This window comes from Macaca thibetana, chromosome 15, assembly GCF_024542745.1.
Source record: "Macaca thibetana thibetana isolate TM-01 chromosome 15, ASM2454274v1, whole genome shotgun sequence".
NCBI lineage: Eukaryota > Metazoa > Chordata > Mammalia > Primates > Cercopithecidae > Macaca > Macaca thibetana.
This window is the reverse complement of record NC_065592.1, coordinates 104,441,583-104,462,530: the sequence shown is the minus strand read 5'-3', so window position 1 is coordinate 104,462,530 and position 20,948 is coordinate 104,441,583. Positions and strand designations below refer to the sequence as shown.

At 39.3% G+C, this 20,948-nt stretch overlaps 1 protein-coding gene across 1 annotated transcript in view; it reads right to left on the bottom strand.

Annotated features, from left to right (window-relative positions):
• Positions 1-20,948, bottom strand: part of CENPP (centromere protein P) — a 273,692-nt gene that overhangs the window by 216,766 nt on the left and 35,978 nt on the right. The window contains exon 5 of the mRNA XM_050761561.1: positions 3,984-4,080. Within this exon, the coding sequence (XP_050617518.1) occupies positions 3,984-4,080 (97 nt within the window). The remainder of the gene's footprint in view (positions 1-3,983; positions 4,081-20,948) is intronic.

Here is a 20,948-nt window from a genome sequence, read left to right as displayed (position 1 = left end):
CTTATGGAACAAAACACCATAAAATAACTCTCAGATTAAGAAAAAATTCAAAAGTCAGTAGTTTTAGATAAGATGATGATAAGTGAGAAAGAGCATTGGTAAAAGGTATGAATTCTAGAATTAAAGAAATAATTTGGGGATTTCTAGATAAGAGGATATGAACATGCATACCTTACACCTTCATATACACAACCTTAAATCACAAATAAAACAAAATAAACAATACAAATTATACCACCAAGATCCAGAAGATATCAGAGGAAATCATTACAGAAAGTAAAAATATGCTGTCTCCATTATATTCATAATGTTTCATTCTTGACACTAATAATTAAAGAGGCTTTAAATTTTAAAATAATTTACTTCTTACATTGCTGAAAAAAACTAAAGACATACATAAATGGAAAGGTATCTTGTGTTTATGGATGGGAAGATTTAATGTTGTTAATACAACAATACTATCTGATATGATATGCAGACTGAACACAGTTGCCATCAAAATCTCAATGATGCTTTCACACAAATAAAAAAGAATTCACCTTAAAATTCATATGGAACCTCAAGAGACTCCCATCTTGAAAAGAAGAATAAAGATAGAAGACTCATATTTCCTAACTTCAACATTTACAACACAGATACAGTAATGAAAACAGTGTGTGGCTGAGCGCAGTGGCTCACACCTGTAATCCCAGCACTTTGTGAGGCTGAAGTGGGCCAATCACTTGAGGTCAGGAGTTCGAGACCAGCCTGGCCAACATGGTTAAGCTCCGTCTCTACTAAAAATTCCAAAAAATTAGCCAGGTGTGGTGGCAGGTGCCTGTAATCCCAGCTACTGGGAGGCTGAGGCAGGAGAATCACTTGACCAGGAGGCAGAGGTTGCAGCGAGCTGAGATGGCACCACTGCACTCCAGCCTGGGCAACAGAGCAAGACTCTGTCTAAAAAAAAAAAAGAAAACAGTGTGGTACTAGCATAAGTACAGACATACAGACCAATAGAATAAATTAAATAGCCCAGAAATAAACCCTTCCAAATAGGGTCAGATACTTTTCAACATAAGTACAAAGACCATTCAGTGGAGAACGCCAGTCTCTTCAACAATGGTGCTGGGAAAACTGGATATCCATATACAAAAGAATGATGTTGGACACCTACCTTATGTAATATTAAAAAACGAACTAAAAGACCTAAACTTAAGGGCTAAATTATACAATTCTTAGAGGAAAATATAGAGGAAAACCTTTATGAGATTGAATTTGGCATGAAATTACTTGGATTTGTCACCAAAAACACAGGTAAAAAAGAAAGAATAGATAAAATGGTCTCCATCGAAATTGAAAACTTTTGGGAGAGATTTGTTAAAGGATACAAAATTACAGTTAGGTAGGAGGAATAAGTTCTATACCATTGTAAGATGACTACAGTTAACAATAAGGTATAGTTTCAAATAGCTAGAAGATACTGATGGTTCCCAACACAAAGAAAGGGTAAATGTTTAAACTGATGGAAATGCTAATTACCCTGATCTGATCACTCTACATTATACATATTGAAACATCACTATGTACCCTATGAATATGTAAAATTACTATTAGTCAATTAAAAATAAATTTTAAAAATTAAAAATTTCTCTTCATCAAAGGGCACTATCAAGAGTCAAAAGACAACCCAGAGAAAGTATTCTGAAATCATATATTTAAGAAGCAATTAATATCTAGAATATATAAATAACTCTACAATTCAACAACAGAAAACAACCCAATTCAAAAATGGGCCAAGGACTTGCAGAGACATTTCCTCAAAGATATACAAACGGCCAACCAGCACATAAAAATATGTTTAACATCACTAACCATTAGGAAGATGTAAATCAAAACCACAATGAGTTATCACTTCCTACCCACTAGGTTGGCTATAGCCAAAAAAAAAAAAAAAAAAAGCAGAAAATAACAGTTATTAAAGTAGTTGTAGAGAAACTGAAGTACTTGTGCTTTGCTGGTGTAAAATGGTACAAGCACTGTGGAAAAGAGTATGCGGTTCTTCAAATAATTAAACATAGAATTACCTTATGATCCAGCAATTCTATTTCCAGGTATATAATTACACTTAAAAGAATTGAAAGGGGCGCAAACAGATATTAGTACACTAATGTTCACGGCTGGATTATTCACAATAGCCAAAAAGTAAAAACAACCAGTGCCCATCAGCAAATGAATGGATAAACAAAATGTATATACATTTAATGGAATATGATCCAGCCTTAATAAAAAAAAAAAAAAAGGCAGGGGGAGGGCACTGGGCTTGGGAGGCCAAGATAGGTGAATTGCTTGAGCCCAGTAGTTCGAGACCAGCCTGGGCAACATGGCGAAACTGCATCTCTACAAAAAATACATAAATTAGCTGACATGGTGGCAGGCGCCTGGAGTCCCAGCTACCTGGGAGGCTGAGGTGGGAGGATCACCTGAGCCAGGGACAGTCGAAACTGCCATGAGCTGTGATTGCAACACCGGACTACAGCCTGGGTGACATAGTGAGACCCTGTCTCAAAAAAAAAAAAAAAAAAAAAAGAAATCTGACACTTGCTATGACATAGAGAAACTTTGAGGACATTATGCTAAGTGAAAGGTCAATCCACATATATGAGATACCTAGAATACTAAAATTCATAGAAACAAAAAACAGAACAGTGGTAGCAAGCGCTAAGAGAAGGCAGGAATGAGGAGCTAATGTTTAATGGGTATGTTTCAGTTTGGGATGATGAAAAACTTCTGGAGAAGGATAGTGGTGATGGTTACAAAACATTGTGGATATTGGTGATGGTTACAGAACAATGTGATTGGTTTTTTCCACCCTAGTAATGTTAAAACTAGCAAAGACCAGCTCCTAGAAGGTCTCTACCCTCTATAGGAAAAATACACCAATTATACCTCCATACCTGCCTGGAAAGCACATAGAGTCAAATCAGCTTTGGAAACGGAGACTAGTGCTCCCATTTTCCATCACCCATTCAAATGCATAAGGAAACAGCAACATTAGGTGATTCATTTATTACCGTAACAGCCAGCACACTCCCTCGTCATTACTGTATTGTACCACTTGCGAAGCAGAAATATTTAATTTTTCTGGCACAAGACTACATATGATAAAATATAACAAAATCATGAGAACACCTCAAGGTACTGTAGTACAGAACTGCCCATGTTTCTTTGTGGAAAAAAATCCTAGGCCTGACAGATTTTATCAGCTCAACCAAACAGAATAAATAATAATAAAAAACAATAGAATCCCAAATAAAGGAGAGTTAGTACAAGTCCTAAAAACAATAGTCATGACCTGGTTAGGCTTTTGAGGGAATCTGAACCTTGAAATATTATTTAAGTTGACTTTCGGAACTGGTTTCTGTGTGGATTAATGCTGTCAATAATTTGATGCTATCCAAATGAGTAGAACCCGAGGTATTACAATGCAACCAAACTTAATTTCAGTTATGCCCGAAAACAAAGAAAGGGAATAAAAAGAAGTACTTTAAGGTACCCATATCAGGCTTTAGGAAGCATTACTTCACAAGAATCAGGCTTTGGTATTTAAACTCGAAATGTACAATTGAGAAGCTGAAAACACAGAGTCTGGCTCAGGAAGTTAGCAGTATACCACTACATGATAAGCCTGCTGTGATGACATTCTTTATTAACATTTGTTGTTTTCCTTCAAGTACTCTTGAAAGAATGGTTTTTCAAAATGTGCATTTTAAATAAATTTGAATATAACCACACTTCTTTCAAGACATTCCACAATATAAACTGTGTGCCAATTTGTACAGAAGTAATCCTCCTCCAGTTATGCCAAATAATCGCAAATTCCAAAAGTCAATGAGAATATTTTCTACTGTTTGAAAGCTTTTAAGAAAAGGATGTATGGATGAATCCCCAACTAATATCAGCTTTGTTTTCCATATATGTTTAAATTCAAAAAGTTCAGACTTTACCTTGAAATGTTTAAACGTGCGCTTACGATATTCAAACCACTCCACAAAAAAATGCAGGCTTCGAAAAAACATGAACAGATCTTTTCTGTCTTCTGCTCTGTAGGAATAAATGATTCTCTGATTAATAAATATCATTAAATGATAGACCCAATCTAGCTTTATTTCTTATTTTTCCTTTTCATGTATCCTACACTAAAACCAAAAACTACTTGATGTAGTTCTACATATCAATTCCTGCACTTGTGTGTGTGTGTTCCTCTGGTGTGACTGCTAATGCTACTTTCTCAGCCTAGAACACCCCTTTCCCCATTTTCAAATGTTTAAGTCTACCTATTATTCAAATCACTCAAATGCCACATTCTCTGAAATTTTATTTGATGACTATAGTATAATAAAGAATAATGAAGAATAGACAGTATGTAAGTGCCAGTTTCTGGCATAGTGCTTTAAAACCTTTGGAACTTCCTGAGTAATAGATGTGTCTTTGTTATGCTAATGAGCTGTCTCATAGTGGTTCCTACATATTGCAGACTGGAGGCGCTTCACCAGGAAAACACATCGAACACATCACCAAACACATCATTTGAGGGCTAACCAGGAGCATGGCAGAGCTTCCTGGTTGGTGAATACACTGATGTGCTGGGAGGATAATGTGCCTGGATTCCACAAGGAATCTCTGTCTCCCCAACCCCCAGACCTTCATCTACGCATTACTTCCATTTGGCTGTGTCTGGGTTGTATCCTTCATAATAAAATGCTAATTATAAGTATAGTGTTTTCATTAAGTTCTGTGAGTGGTTCTAGTAAGTTATTAAACCTGAGAGATTTGTGGGAACTCCAGAATTTATGGCCAGTTGGTCCTGACTGCAGGTGGACCCTGACACTTGCAGCTGGAGTGTGAAGTGGAGACACTCTTGGTGAAGACCTCTGCCTGTAACCTGGAGGGTCTGTTAGTGTGAGAACCGAACTGAGCTGCAGGACGTCCAGCTGGTGACAGAGAACCCTTGTCAGAACAATCACCACACCACCACACCACATATCCTATTCCCTAACAGCTAGAAATAATCTCATTCCTTTGCCTATGAGAACTCTCACAGGAATGAGTCTTAATTCTCTTAATAGTACATCTATATTAATAATGTAAGCCACATACACCACAAGTAACTTGAAGGCAAGCACCACGTATCATTTAATCATTCATTTGATAAATGATTGCGGGAGCTGAGTTCCTGTACCAGTCATGATAGAGTAAGCATATTCTACCCCAATGCTTCCATTACCTATAATTTAAAACCATGGACACAGCACATAAAGCAAACATCAGAAACTCTGAAATGTGGAAAGAAGAAAGCAGGTCAGGTAGAGTCTTCAGGAATCAAGGGAGGACCTGGAAATGAATTCCTTAGGATTTATTTTTGCCTTCTGTATATCCCAGTCTGTACACAGGAGCAAACTGCAACCCGGAATTACCAAAGGGTACATTAACAACAACAACAACCCCAAAAGCCTCGGGAAAGACCATTCCCTCTAGCCAATGGAGATCGTGCAAGATGAAAAGAAACAGGCCTGGCAGAAGGGAATCCTAATGCCAAAGAGGAGCTGTGCCCCTTTCACTCCTAATCAGGCACTTTAGCCACAGAGGCTGAGGTGTGAAGCCTGTCGACTATCACTGCCAACAATAAGAAAAGCAGGCAAAGCAGAGTCCTCACCTCCCAAACGGGTACTGCTACCAGAAAGACTGAGAGAGGAAGCTTTGTCAGCAACGCCCACCTAACACCAAGCAAACATAAGCAAAGAAAGGATGTCATTTCTGTTCTCGACCAACATGGCAGCTGCACACACAGTGGGGTGCTGTGTTAACTTTCCACACCCTGCACGTAAGTCATCCCAAGAAGAGATAAGGGAGAATCAGAGAAGAGCAGCCTTCAGACAAGAATCTTTTACATCTGTTTATGAAGTCCTAAATAACCCATACATAGAACGAACCAGAATCTACATAGAAAAAAATACTGAGAACTGAATTATAGTGTAGAATAATTTCCAGAATTCACATTGGCCTTGGGATAGTACATGAGTGGGGCAGACCACAACAGGATATTGAACTACAGACTAAAGTGGGCTGGGGTGTGCTTTTGACTTAGAAATGCATCAATAAGAACAACAACAACAAAAAAAAAATGGCAAAATAGGAAGTGCTAGGGGTCATCCTGTCTCAGAAACACTGAAAACTATTGCATAGCTGTCAGAACCACTTTTACTGGAATGTGGGAAGGGAGTAAAAAGCTTACAACTAAGAAAACAATCAGGAAAAGGGCAACTGAAAAAGGGTAAGAGCACTTTGTAGTATTTTAAAATACCCTTGCCACACTCCCCACCTGGCCACAGTAGCAGTCTTAAAGATAGCATGCTACTTTACTAGCCTGAGAACCTAATCCTGACAACAGTCAAAGGGATCCCATTCCCAAGGAATTGTTTGTCTTGACTTGGCTCCCAAGTAAAAGAGACCTCATTCCCAAGGAACTGTTTTGATTCAAGGGTCTGAGTGCATTTCAGCTAAGTCAGAACTTTGTTGCAATTGATACTGGAGCTAGAAAGAAATTATTTAGGTAGATAGTGAGGGTTAAGGAGCCCTCAAGCAAGGCTTCCCTTTTAATAAAAAGCAGCCCCCAAATCATTTCTTTTCTAACAAAGAGCAGCCTGAAAAATAGAGCTGCAAACATAGATAAGCAAGCTGGAAGCCTGCACAAGTAAAGGCTGTGCAATAGAAAAGGAGGCAGTGTCTGATTTACATAGGACATGAAAAATTGGTCAGACCAGGTGTGCCACTTGCATAGGATGTGAAGAAGCTGGCCGCCCCATCCTAATCTTTCATTATGCAGATGGATTCTCTACCGGGCCAGCTCCATGTTGCCTGCTTTTTTACTGTAACACACCTGGCTTCCAGGTAGCCCTGGAAACTTATCCTTTTGAATGACTAGCGGAATTACTAGCCCTGGAAGCCAGGTATGTTTAAACATACAGGCTCCATCTTGCCCTTTTTTTTTTTTTTTGAGACAAAGTCTCACTCTGTCGCTCAGACTGGAGTGCAGTGGTGCGATCTCCGCTCACCAAAACCTCTGCTTCCTTAGTTCAAGTGATTCTCCTGCCTCAGCCTCCCAAGCAGCTGGGATTACAGGCGTGCACCATGATGCCTGGCTAATTTTTCTGTGTATTTAGTAGAGACAGGGTTTCACCATATTGGCCAGGCAGGTCTCGAACTCCCAACCTCAGGCGATCTGCCCACTTTGGCCTCCCAAAGTGTTGGGATTACAGGCGTGAGCCACTGTGCCTGGTCTCCATCTTCCCTTTTCTTTGTCACCACGTGTACAGTAAAAAAGCAGGCAACATGGAGCTGGCCCGGTAGAGAATCCATCTGCATAATAAAAGATTAGGGTGGGGCAGCCAGCTTCTTCACATCCTATGCAAGTGGCACACCTGGTCCCACCAATTTTTCATGCCCTATGTAAATCAGACACTGCCTCCTCAAGCTCATCTGTAAAACCTGCATTTGACTGCAGAAGTGGCAACCTGTTGCAGGAAGTCAGGGACCCCGAACGGAGGGACCGACTGAAGCTGTAGCAGAATGACATAAATTGTGAAGATTTCATGGACATTTATTAGTTCCCCAAATTAATACTTTTATAATTTCTTACACCTGTCATTACTGTAATCTCTGAACATAAATTGTGAAGATTTCACGGACACTTATCACTTCCTCAATGAATATCCTTGTGATTTCCTATAACTGTCTTTACTTTAATCTCTTAATCTCGTCATCTTTGTAAGCTGAGGAGGATTAATGTCGCCTCAGGACCCTGTGATTGTGTCAACTGCACAAATTGTAGAGCATGTGTGTTTGAATATGAAATCTGGGCATCTTAAAAAAAAGAAGAGGATAACAGCGATGTTCAGGGAACAAGAGAGGTAACTTTGAACTGGCCGCTGGTGAGCCGGACGGAACAGAGCTATATTCCTCCTCTTTCATAAGCAAATAGGAGAAATATCACTGAATTATTTTTCTCAGCAAGGAACATCCCTGAGAAAGAGAATGCGCCCTGAAGGTAGGCTTACAGACAACCTTTTTAAAGGCGTTGTCTTTTACAGTCGAAGCCGAAGGGATGAAATAAGCCCTGGTCTCCTATAGTGCTCCCAGACTTACTAGGATGAGTAAATTCCCACCTAATAAATTATGGTCAGACAGGTTACCTGCTCTCAAACCCTGTTTCCTTGTAAGATGTTATCTATGACAATGCGTGCCTGAAACTTCATTAGCAATTTTAATTTTACCTCATCTGGTGGTCCTGTGATCTCGCCCTGCCTCCATTTGCTTTGTGATATTTTATTACCTCGTGAAGTATGTGATCTCTGTGACTCACACCCTATTTGTGCACTCCCTCGCCTTTTGAAAATCACTAATAAAAACTTGCTGGTTTTATGGCTCGGGGAACATCACGGATCCTGCCAACATGTGATGTCTCCCCGGACACCCAGCTTTAAATTTCTCTCTCTTGTGCTCTTTCCCTTTATTTCTCAACCCAGCCGAGACACTTAGGAAATAGAAAAGAACCCACGTTAAACATCAGGAGTGAGTTCTCCCGATAGCAACCCATTTTCTCCAGGACCCCTCTCTGTGCAGACAGTTCTTCTCCTTCTTTCACGTATTAAATGTCCACTCTTAACCTCACCCTGGTATGTTCACATCCCGGTTTTTGGTGGCTGTGGGACAATGAACCTTGAGTATTACCCCAGACAACATGAAGACATAGCTACACAGGGGATATTTTTCAAAAATACTAAAAGGCAAATTAACATGTCGCTGCTATGTAGGGCAAAAGAACAGTTGAGACAAACAACAGATATGTGGAAAGCCAAGAGAAGAAAAGGTAGGGAATGAGAATCTTTGGGGGATAAAGTCTTGGAAAAAGCGCTCAAGTATACCAGGGAACTAGAAAGCCACTGAATGCTCAGGGCAGAATGCATGCTTAGAAGAGAACTGAGGGGAGCATAACTTCAACCTCTGGCTAATCACTAGGCTAAGGACAGGACTAAGGCAGGGTTGTGAAAGACCTGGCTCAGCACTAAAGTAGTGTCCCCATACAGAAACAAAATGCATAGACCTGGAGACGATATCCTTTTTTCTTTTTTCCTTTTTGCCCATCATAATATTCAAAATGTACAGTATTTAATGACAATAACAAAACCTAAGCATGCAAAGAAAAAAGAAAATATGGCCCAGTCACAGAAAAAAAAAAAAAGAAATTAACAGAAACTTATCCTGAGAATGACTAGTGGAATTACTAGGCTATGACTTTAAATCAACTGCCTTAAATATGTTTAGAGAACTCAAGAAAAATCAAGAGAACAAAGTATGCAACAAACAGGAAATGTCCATAAAGAGAGAAATTTTTTTAAAAGAAATAGAAATTTTAGAACTGAAAAGTACAACAAATGAAATGAAAAATTCACTAAAGGGGCTCAACAGCAGATTTGAGTGGGCATAAGAATCAGTAAAAATGGCTGGGCGTGGTGGCTCATGCCTGTAATCCCAGCACTTTGGGAGACCGAGGTGGGCAGATCACAAGGTCAGGAATTTGAGACCAGCCTAGCCAATATGGTGAAACCCAGTCTCTATTAAAAAAATACAAAAATTAGCTGGGCGTGGTGGCATGTGCCTGTAATCCCAGCTACTCGGGAGGCTGAGGCACAAGAATCCCTTGAACCCAGGAGGCAGAGGTTGCAGTGAGCCAAGATCACACCACTGCACTCCAGCCTGGGCAACAGAGCAAGACTCCGTCTCTCAAAAAAAAAAAAAAAAAAAAAAAAAAAGAATCAGTGCATCAACTAATGACCAAAAAATGAATGTAGCTCCAATTAAAAGACACAGACTGGCAAACTGGATAAAGTCAAGACATACATAGGCTCAAAATAAAAGATCTACCAAGCAAATGGAGAACAAAAAAAAGCGGGGGTTGCTATACTAGTCTCTCCAAAAGAGACAAAGAAGGCCATTAATAATGGTAAAGGGATCAATTCAACAGGAAGAGCTAACTATCCTAAATATATACGCACCCAATACAGGAGCACCCAGATTCATAAAGCAAAGTCAACATTAGACAGATCAACGAGATAAAGACCTAATAGACATCTACAGAACTCTCCACCCCAAATCAACAGTCTTCTCAGCACCACTTACTAAAAGAAATGAATGAATGACTTTAAACCATCAAAGATCAAAAGAGACAAAGAAGGCCATTACATAATGGTAAAGGGATCAATTCAACAGGAAGAGCTAACTATCCTAAATATATACGCACCCAATACAGGAGCACCCAGATTCATCTTAGAGACTTACAAAGAGACTTAGACTCCCATACAATAATAATGGGAGTGTCAACATTAGAAATCAACGAGACAGAAAGTTAACAAGGATATCCAGGAATTGAACTCATCTCTGCAGCAAGCAGACCTAATAGACATCTACAGAACTCTCCACCCCAAATCAACAGAATATACTACCAGTACTTACTCCAAAATTGAAAGTAAAGCACTCCTCAGCAAATGTACAAGAACAGAAATTATAAAACTGTCTCTCAGACCACAGTGCAATCAAACTAGAACTCAGGACTAAGAAACTCAATCAAAACCGCTCAACTACATGGAAAGAACAACCTGCTCCTGAATGAAGAAAAAAGAAATAAAGATGTTCTTTAAACAGAGCCTAAGAGACTTGTGGGACACCCAGAAAAGTACTAACATATACATAATGAAAGTCAAAGAAGGAAAGTTGAAAAAAAATGGGAGCTGAAATTATATCTTGAGAAATAACAGTCAAATCCCTCTGGATGAAAAAGTTAATATACACATCCAAGAAGTGCATAAACTGCAAACTGGATAACCTCAAAGAGATCCACATCAAGAAACATTATGGTAAATCTGTTGAACTCCAAAGAGAATCCTGAGACTGATATCCAGCAAAAGTATCTCTTACAAAGGCAATAAAAATTAAGACATTCCCTGATTAAAGAAAGCTGAGGTCTGTTACTTGTAGACTTGACCTACAAAAAAATGCTCATGGGAATTCTTTAGGCTGAAAGGAAAAAACACTGGACAGTAATTGAAAACCATACACAGAAATAATGAACAATGGTTATATTCAGTTAGGAAAAGGAATCAAATTGTCCCTTACAGATGACATGATTGTATATTTAGAAAACCCCATTGTCTCAGCCCAAAATCTCCTTCTGATAAGGTAAATAATAAAGAAAGTATCATTGTATTTTGATTAATAAGCCCTCTTTTTCCCATATGATTTAAAGACAAATGCATAAAACAAAAATTACAAATCTATGTTAATGGTCAAACAATGTATAAAGATGTAATCTGTGACAATCACAATATAAGGGGGAGAAACAGAGATATAAAAAGCAGAGTTTTAAAAGGTATTATTAATACCAATCTAGTTTAGTATTCATTTAAACTAGGTTGTTATAAGTTTAAGATATTACCTGTAATTCTCAAGGTATCCACTAAGAAAATAACTAAAGATTGGGAGGCTGAGATGGGCGGATCACCTGAGGTTGGGAGTTCAAGACCAGCCTGACCAACATGGAGAAACCCCGTCTCTACTAAAAATACAAAAATTAGCTGGGTGTGGTGGCGCATGCCTGTAATCCCAGCTGCTCGGGAGGCTGAGGCAGGAGAACTGCTTGAACCCAGGGGGCAGAGGTTGCAGTGAGCCAAGATCATGCCATTGCACTCCAGCCTGGACAACAAGAGTCAAATTCTGTCTAAAAAAAAAAAAAAAAAGAAAAAGAAAAAGAAAAGAAAATAACTAAAGAATACATCGATAAGGAAAGGAGAAGAGAATCAAATAGTACACTACAAAAATCAATTAAACACAGAAGAAGGCAGTAATGGAAGAATAAAACAAAAAATAAAGAAAACGAATACAAAATAGCTGGGCATCATGGCTCACACCTGTAATCCTAGCACTTTGGGAGGCCTAGGCAGGACGATCACCTGAGGTCAGGAGTTTGAGACCAGCCCGGCCAACATGGTAAAACCCATCTCTACTAAAAATTTAAAAAAAAAAAAAAAAAAAAAGAAAAAGAAAAAAAAAAAAAAAAAAAAAAATAGCTGGGCATGATGGTAAGTGCCTGTAATCACAGCTACTCAGGAGGCTGAGCCCGGCCAACATGGTAAAACCCATCTCTACTAAAAATTTAAAAAAAAAAAAAAAAAAAAAATAGCTGGGCATGATGGTAAGTGCCTGTAATCACAGCTACTCAGGAGGCTGAGGCAGGAGAATTCTTTGAACCTGGAAAGTGGAGGTTGCAGGGAGCCGAGATCGTGCCACTACTGCACTCCAGCCTGGGAGACAGAGTGAGACTCCATCTCAAAAAAACAAAACAAAACAAAAAAAACAATAAAAAGTCTCCTAACATAGAAAAGACCAGGACCAGAAGGAGTAACAGCCGAATTCTATCACATATACATAGAAGAACTAATATTAATCCTCCTGAAACTATTCTTACATCATCAAAGAGGAGAGAATTCTCCCTAACTCACTGCAAGAGGCCAGCATTACCCTGATACTAAAACCAGTTAAGGACACACAACCATAAGAAAACTACAGTCCCATATTCCTGATGAACACGGATGCAAAATCTTCAACAAAGTAATTAGCAAACCAAACCAAACAGCACATCAGAAATATATCACAATCAGATGTAATTTATACCAAGGATGCAAGGATGATTCAACATATACAAATCAATAAATGTAATATATCACATCTATAAGATATAAGGAAAAAATATAATCTCAATTGATGCAGAAAAAGCATTTGATAAAATTCAACACCCTCCCAGGATTCAAACACTTAACAAATTAAGCACGGAGGGCATATACCTCAAAATAATACAGGTTACATACAAAAAACCCAAGCTAACATCATAAGGAACAGGGGAAAGTTGAAAGCCTTTCCTCTAGAAACTAGAATAAGACTTCTACCACTCCTATTCAACATATGCCTAGTCCTAGCCAGAGCAATAAGGCAAAGGAAAGAAATAAAAGGCATCCCAATTGGAAAAGAGGAAGGTGAAATTGTCTCTTTTTGCTTATATGATCTTATATCTAGAAAAACCTAGACTCTACCAAGAAACTCTTAGATTTGATCAATGAATTCAGTTAAGTTGCAGGACAAAATCAATGTACAAAAATCAGTAGTGTTTCTATACACCAATAACAAATGAGTCATCTCATGCACATCCCAGGCTCACTGCTTTGAAGAATACTGTTAAAATGACCATATTGTCTAAAGCAATCTAGCAATTCAGTGCAATCCTAGCCAATCTCTAGAGATAATCAACAATTTGCCCTTGAGTGAGCTTTTCAAATGCAAAACAACCAACCCAGAATCCACACCTCCAAACACCTCCTTTACCAGGTTCTCTCTTTACCAGTTCTCTCCAGTATCCACCTGCTGTAATCACCCCAGGGCCATGTGCAAGAGAGTTAACTAGGCTCTGCCCCAGAGCCCACTGAAATTATTCAAACAAGCCCAGCTTAAACCAGCTTACGCTGCCTCAACCATTCCTTCCCACAGAAACCACAATAAAAGCTCTTGCCCATAGATTCCCCTCTCCTATTTGTCTCTTGACTGACCCCAGTGCTCCTCATGTGGCCCCTGTGGTGTGGTGTGCCTCTCCCTCTTGTGAACTGTAACTACGTTTTTAATGGCAATTGTCTCTTAATCTGTTAGCTTCACTATATTATTTGTTAATAATAATAAAAGCTATTAAAATAGGCTCCATTTATTTTTAGAGAGAGTGTGTTGCTCTGTCACCTAGCCTGGAGTGCAGTGGCATGATCATAACTCACTGTAACCTGGAGTTCCTGAGCTCAAGTGACCCTCCCATGTCAGCCTCCTGAGCAGCTACAACTACAGGCAGGCAGACCTGGCAAATTTTTTTCAATTTCTTTTTTTGTAGAGACAGGGTCTCACTATGTTCCCAACACTGGTCATAAACTCCTGGGCTCAAGCGATCCACCCATCTTAGCCTCCCAAACCATTAGGAGTACAGGCATGAGCCACTGCACCTGGGCCATTTATTTTTAACTTTTAAATATTAACCATGCAGTGCATATGAACGTAGATATATGTCAAATGTAAGCTGCTGATTCCTGTTAGTAGCCAAAAAAACTATCCACAATATATAGATATACAATATACAGAGGTGAGATTTAGTTTCTCCACATCTGATCACTCAAAAGGTTCTGTAACAGATGATGAACTCATTGGGACTGCTTCCCAGAGACCTCATGAAATTGGTCTTCACAGCAGCTATAGTTATGTTTTTATGGAGGTGGTTAATTTGATGCAGCTCTTGATCGTTGAATAAATGGCCCCATGAAGCTGCTTTGAAGCTAATTTTGATAAAATTATTGGAAGCTGGAATACAGGCTGAGTATCCCTTATCCAAAAATGGTACCAGAAGCGTTTCAGATTTTGATTTTTTTTCAGATTTTGGAATATTTGCATGTATATAATGAGATCTCTTGGGGACAGTGTCCAGGTCTTAGAGGTAATTTTACACAATATTTTAAATAATTTTGTGTGTGAAACAAAGTTTGTGTACAATGATCCATGAGAAAACAAAGGTGTCACTATCTCAGCCACCCATGTGGATGATCTGTGGTTACTTAGCATCATCATCATTCCTGATACTGAATTTATGATACCAATAAGCAATAATTTTCTTAACTTATTCACACATAAGAACTTAACAGTAAAAAAATGACATGTCATTAAATAGTGAAAAAATAATGTATGCAGTGCAGTATCACCAAATTACCAGTTACCAGCTTCTAAAAAACAGCAACAACTGGCCAGGCGCAGTGGCTCAAGCCTGTAATCCCAGTACTTGGGAGGCCGTGGCGGGTGGATCACGAGGTCAGGAGATTGAGACCCTCCTGGCTAACACGGTGAAACCCCGTCTCTACTAAAATACAAAAAATTAGCTGGGCGTAGTGGCGGGCCTCTGTAGTCCCAGCTACTCGTGAGGCTGAGGCAGGAGAATGGCATGAACCCGGGAGGCGGAGCTTGAGGCAGGAGAATGGCATGAACCCGGGAGGCGAAGCTTGCAGTGAGCTGAGATCACGCCACTGCACTCGAGCCTGGCGACAGAGTGAGACTCTGTCTCCAAAAAAAAACAACAAAGAAAACAAATGGCAACAACTAACAATGGTAGGCTTCCAGTCTCCACCTATGATGCTGTGTTTTGATTAAAATGTTACTGTATGCCAAGTGCGGTAGCTCACGCCTGTAATCCCAGTGCTTTGGGAGGCCGAGGTGAGTGAATCACCTGATGTCAGGAATTTGAGAACAGACTGGCCAATGTGGTAAAACCCCATCTCTACTAAAAATACAAAAATTAGCTGGGCATGATACTCGGAAGGCTGAGGCAGGAGAATCGCTTGAACCTGGGAGGCAGAGGTTGCAGTGAGCCAAGATCGCAACATTGCACTCCAGCCTGAGCAACAAGACTGAAACTGCGTCTCAAAAAATAAATAAAATAAAATAAAATGTTACTGTATACCGTATTTTATTTTTTTAGGTGAGAAGAAACATAAGAAGCAGTTGTGGGACCAAGAAATGGGTTCTCTAGGGATGAGGAGGCATTCTGCTGGATGGCTCCTGTAGAACCATTTTTAAATGTTTCCTCCAAAGGCTGGGCACGGTGGCTCATGCCTGTAATCCCAGCACTCTGGGAGGCTGAGGCGGGCAGATCACTTGAGGACAGAAGTTCTAGACCAGCCTACCCAACACGGCGAAACCATGTCTCTAATAAAAATACAAAAATTAGCTGGGTGTGGTGGCGTGTGTCTATAAGTCCAGCTACTCGGGAGGCTGAGACAGGAGAATTGCTTGAACCCCAGAGGTGGAGGTTGCCGTGAGCCTAGATGGTGCCACTGCACTCCAGCCTGAGAGACAGAGTGAGACTCTGTGTCAAAAAATAAATGAATACATAAAAACAAAATAAATGTTTCCTCCACAGTTATCTGCCTCATTAACAACAGTTTTTGTCTTATTAATCTAGCTTTGATTTTAGAATCTGACATGATTTCTTGTTTTGTTATGAATGCATGCTGCTACCACAGCTGAAGGGAGCTGGGAGGGTCTTTTTCCCTTGAGGATGTTGAATGAACTGTGTTGTACACCTGCGGTTTGACTGCAACCTGTCACAAGTCAGGTGTGGAATTTTCCACTTAAGGTAATCATGTCAGCAATCAAAAAATGTCAGATTTTAGAGCAGTCTGGATTTCAGATTATAGATGTTCAACCTGCCAGAATTCCATGAGAGTTCTTGGGGAAGTCAGTACTGAACTAACTGAATCGTGATCCTCTCAAACAACGTCCTCAAAACAGTCTCAGATGTTTGAAAAAATGAGCATGTGTGTATAATAATCATTCACTCCTATTTGCCTACAATGATTAATCAGAGGAATAATTTCTTCCCAAATCCCTTCCAGGTATAACTTTTTATACTTTTCTGTGCTTTATTTTAAAAATAATGCCTTTTTAAAAAGAAAAAGACCACAAATACTGAAGAAAGCATCTGGCACATAAAATTCATTACTGAGGACTCTAACAAGATCAGTTGAGTGATCTGTAAATAGTGGTGGGCATATATACTCACTAAAGGAATTTAGGAATCTGTGCCACAAGTAATACCAAACAATACACAATCTGTAAAATGAAGTAATTTCATGTCTAGTGGGTGGCCCAAAGCAGCATTGTTTTTTGTCTATCTGGTTTCACTGAGAAGGATTCCCCAAGTGCTGGCAATCATCCCATGTTATAAAGAAGAGATCTAAGTTATGGATGTTCTTCTACAGTTCCATCATTCCAATTCCAGTAAATTCCATCATTTCTCAGATATATTTTATTCTTTAATTCATAAATTTATAAGGTTTTAGAATGGGACAGACCCCTGGAAATTCTTTTTTTTTTTTTTTTTTTTTGGAGACAGAGTCTCGTTCTGTCACCCAGGCTGGAGTGCAGTGGCACTGTCTTGGCTCACTGCCAGCTCCGCCTCCCGGGTTCACACCATTCTCCTGCCTCAGCCTCCCGAGTAGCTGGGACTACAGGCGCCCACCACCACGCCTGGCTAATTTTTTTTGTATTTTTAGTAGAGACGGGGTTTCACCTTGTTAGCCAGGATGGTCTCAATCTCCTGACCTTGTGATCCGCCCACCTCGGCCTCCCAAAGTGCTGGGATTACAGGTGTGAGCCACCGCGCCCGGTGAACCCTGGAAATAATTCTATCCAGTTCTTTCATTTTGCAGATAACTCCACAGAGATTAAACACTTTTTCTAATTCAATGCTGTTAGTCATTAGTTTAAGGAAAAAAAAAAAAGAAATGAAATAAAGATACACTGTCCTCATTATCACAAATTTATAATTTATACGAGGATAAGAATAGTTATAGGCTGGGCACAGTGGCTCACACCTATAATCCCAGCACTTTGTGAGGCCGAGACGGGGTGGATCACCTAAGGTCACAGGTTTGAGACCAATCTGGCCAACGTGGTGAAACCCCATCTCTACTAAGAATACAAAAATTAGTAGGGCATGGTGGTGGATGCCTGCAATCCCAGCTGCTCAGGAGGCTGAGGCAGGAGAATCGCTTGAACCCAGCACGTGGAGGTTGCAGTGAGCCAAGATTGTGCCCCTGCACTCTAGCGTGAGTGACAGCATGAGACTCTGTCTCAAAAAAAAAGAAAGAAAAAATAAAATAAAATAAAATAAAAAGGAGTAGTTATAATGCAAGGCATAATTTGCTACATTTTTGATACATTTTTAGAGAGTACCTAGGGTTGATAACCAACTGACATGATCAGGCCAGGCAACCTCCTCCATGTACTCCTATGTCGCATTCTCAATGAGGCCTTCCCCAATCAAGCTATTTAAAAATGGTACCTTCCCTCCTCCTGTGCATCGCAATCTCCTATCCTAGTTTATTTTCTCCCCACCACTTATCGATATCTAATATATTATTTATTTTACTTATCTGTTTTGTTTATTGCCTGTTTCCCCTACTAGAAAATAAACCTCTTGAATTTATGAAGACGGATTTTTCTTTTGTTCACTGCTACATATTAAGCACAACGATGGTGCTTGGCTGCAGAATAGGCAACACATAACTGTTGGATAAATGAAAGAATACTAGTGACTTGTCTGTCTAATCTCTGCTTAACTTCAGGTCTTATATTTTCAAGTGGTTTGTTAGATGATTCACTCAAGAACTGTTTGAACACCAACCATGTACAAGGCACTCTCCTAGGTGACCTGGGGCTAATACCACCCCTCCCTCTCCCCTAGAGTAGACATTGTATGCATTTATATTCCCATAGCACTTACTCTACCATCAATTACCATGTATCATTGGTTTTGCACATACACTAGGTTGTAAGCTTCATAAAATTGAAAATTATCTTGTTCATCATTCTATTCTTAGAGACTAATACAATGCAAAGTGTATAATATGCTTTTAACATACATGTATTTATTTATTTAAAAGTTTACATACAGTAAAATTCACTCTTTTTCTTAATTTTATGATTTTGACCAAATGAATAGAGTTGTGTATCCAACACAACAACCAGTTCCATCATACAGGGGAACATAAAGAAGAAGCACAGCAAATGTACTGTTAAGCCACAAGACAATGGACAAATACCTCTAAAGTACTCAGGAGAAAAAACTCAAAGAACCAAAACAATCAACCAAGGATTCTATACCCCGAATGATATCTTTCAAAACCAAAAATGAAATAAAGACTTTTAAGGCCAAAATCATAGAAAAAGCTAAAAAATCCATTAAAAGCAGAACATTGGGCCGGGCACAATGGCTCACATTTGTAATCCCAGCACTTTGCGAGGCCAAGGCAGGATGACCGCTTGAGCCCAGGAGTGTGAGACCAGCCTGGGCCACATAGTGAGACCCCTATCTCTAAGAAAAAAAATTTTTTAATTGGGGAAAAAAAAAAAAAAAAGCAGGCCTTCACTACAAAAAACAATAGGATTGGCTGAGTACAGTGGCTCATGCCTATAATCCCAGCACTTTGGGAGGCCAAAGTAGATGGATCGCCTGAGCCCAAGAGTTCAAGACCAGCCTGGACAACATGGCCAAAACCCATCTCTACCAAAAATACAAAAAATTAGCTGGGCGTGGTGGTGCGTGCCTGTAGTTCCAGCTATTCAGGAGGCTGAGGTAGGAGGATGACTTGAGCCTGAGAAGCGGAGGTTGCAGTGAGCCAAGTTTGCACCACTGCACTCCAGCCTGGGCGACAGAGTGACACCTCATCTCAAAAACAAACAAAAAACCAATAGGATTGAGCAAATGAATAACTTTGTTGATATTTCTAGGAGCCAAGTTTCTCAATATGGAAGAAAGGATGTAGAAATGTGAAATGATAGTATGTATATAAACACATACATACTATAAACTGGGGATAAGCTGGAGTAGAACTGGACGCCTTGGTGTACAGTCACGATTTTGTAAATCATGTGTAGCTTAACGACAGGGATACATTCTGATAAATGCATTGTCAGATGATTTCTTTACTATAGGAACATCATACAGTGTACTTACACAAACCTAAATGGTACAGCCTACTGCAAACCTAGGCTATATAGTATGGCCAATTACTCCTAGGCTATAAACCTATACAGCATTACAGTACTAAATGCTGTAGGCAGTTGTAAAACAATGTTAAATATTTGTGCATTTAACATATCTAAATATAGGAAAAGTACAGTAAAATACAGTAATGTAATCATGAAACTACCTTGGTATATGCAGTCTGTCACTGATCAAAAAGTAGTTATGCGGCACATGACTATTAGTGCACATGAATATTTTATGAATCATGATTTCTTATATACAGGTTTGTGTGTGTGTGTATATATATGTATAAAAACATATTTTCTAGTACTGTTTGTTGAAAGAACCAAGAAGCAAAGACACTCCAATAGCAATGAACAGACCTAGTATCAGATCTTAGTCTCTAATACCATTTCCCACTAAAAGAAACTCTGGTTCCTCAGAAAAATTGCTGAATCTACACCTAGGGCAGGACAGGTATATCGTGAGCCTGGAAAAATCTTTTATTGACAGAATATGAGGAAGTGCTCAAAAATATAATAAGGAATTAACACATGGATTCAGGAGCCAGCTTAAAGAGATTCCCTCTGATCAAATCCGGTATAGTTTGAGCACCAAAATAAATAAGAAGAGAAGAAATTATAAATCGTTGGGAAAAAAAAAAAATGAATCCATACATATTATAAATATAGATATATACACATACATAGAGAATGGTGATCTATTTCTTAAGCATAATGCCAAATGCCTATTGAGAAATGTGGAGGAAGTAAGCGCTAGAGTTGAAAAATCATCATTTTGCAAACATCACAGTAGCGAGTAGATAAGGCAAGAATCATCAGTAGATGCTAAATTGAGGAAGGAATATTAATAAAGAGTAGTAACTGCGTGGTCATCAAGTGTGTCCCCACAGATTGCATATTAGAGCCAAGGGAGAAAAAATTAGTTATCATACAGTGGAGAAATATAACAGTTTCATTGAGTGAAAAACTTAGTATCACCTATGAGGGACAGCTATGCTGAGAAGGACAAAATATCATCTATACAGAATTTGCCTAAGAAGGCAGAGCCTCAACTGACCACAACAGAAGATCAAAGGCAAAATAAGAAACATTTTATTGGGGGAAAAAAGTAGAAAGAAAAAGAAACAAACAAAAACGTGGAAAGAACTTTTGTTTTTAGAGACAAGTCTTGCCCTGTGGCCCAGGCTGGAATGCAGTAGCATGATCATAGCTCACTGCAGCCTCAAATGATC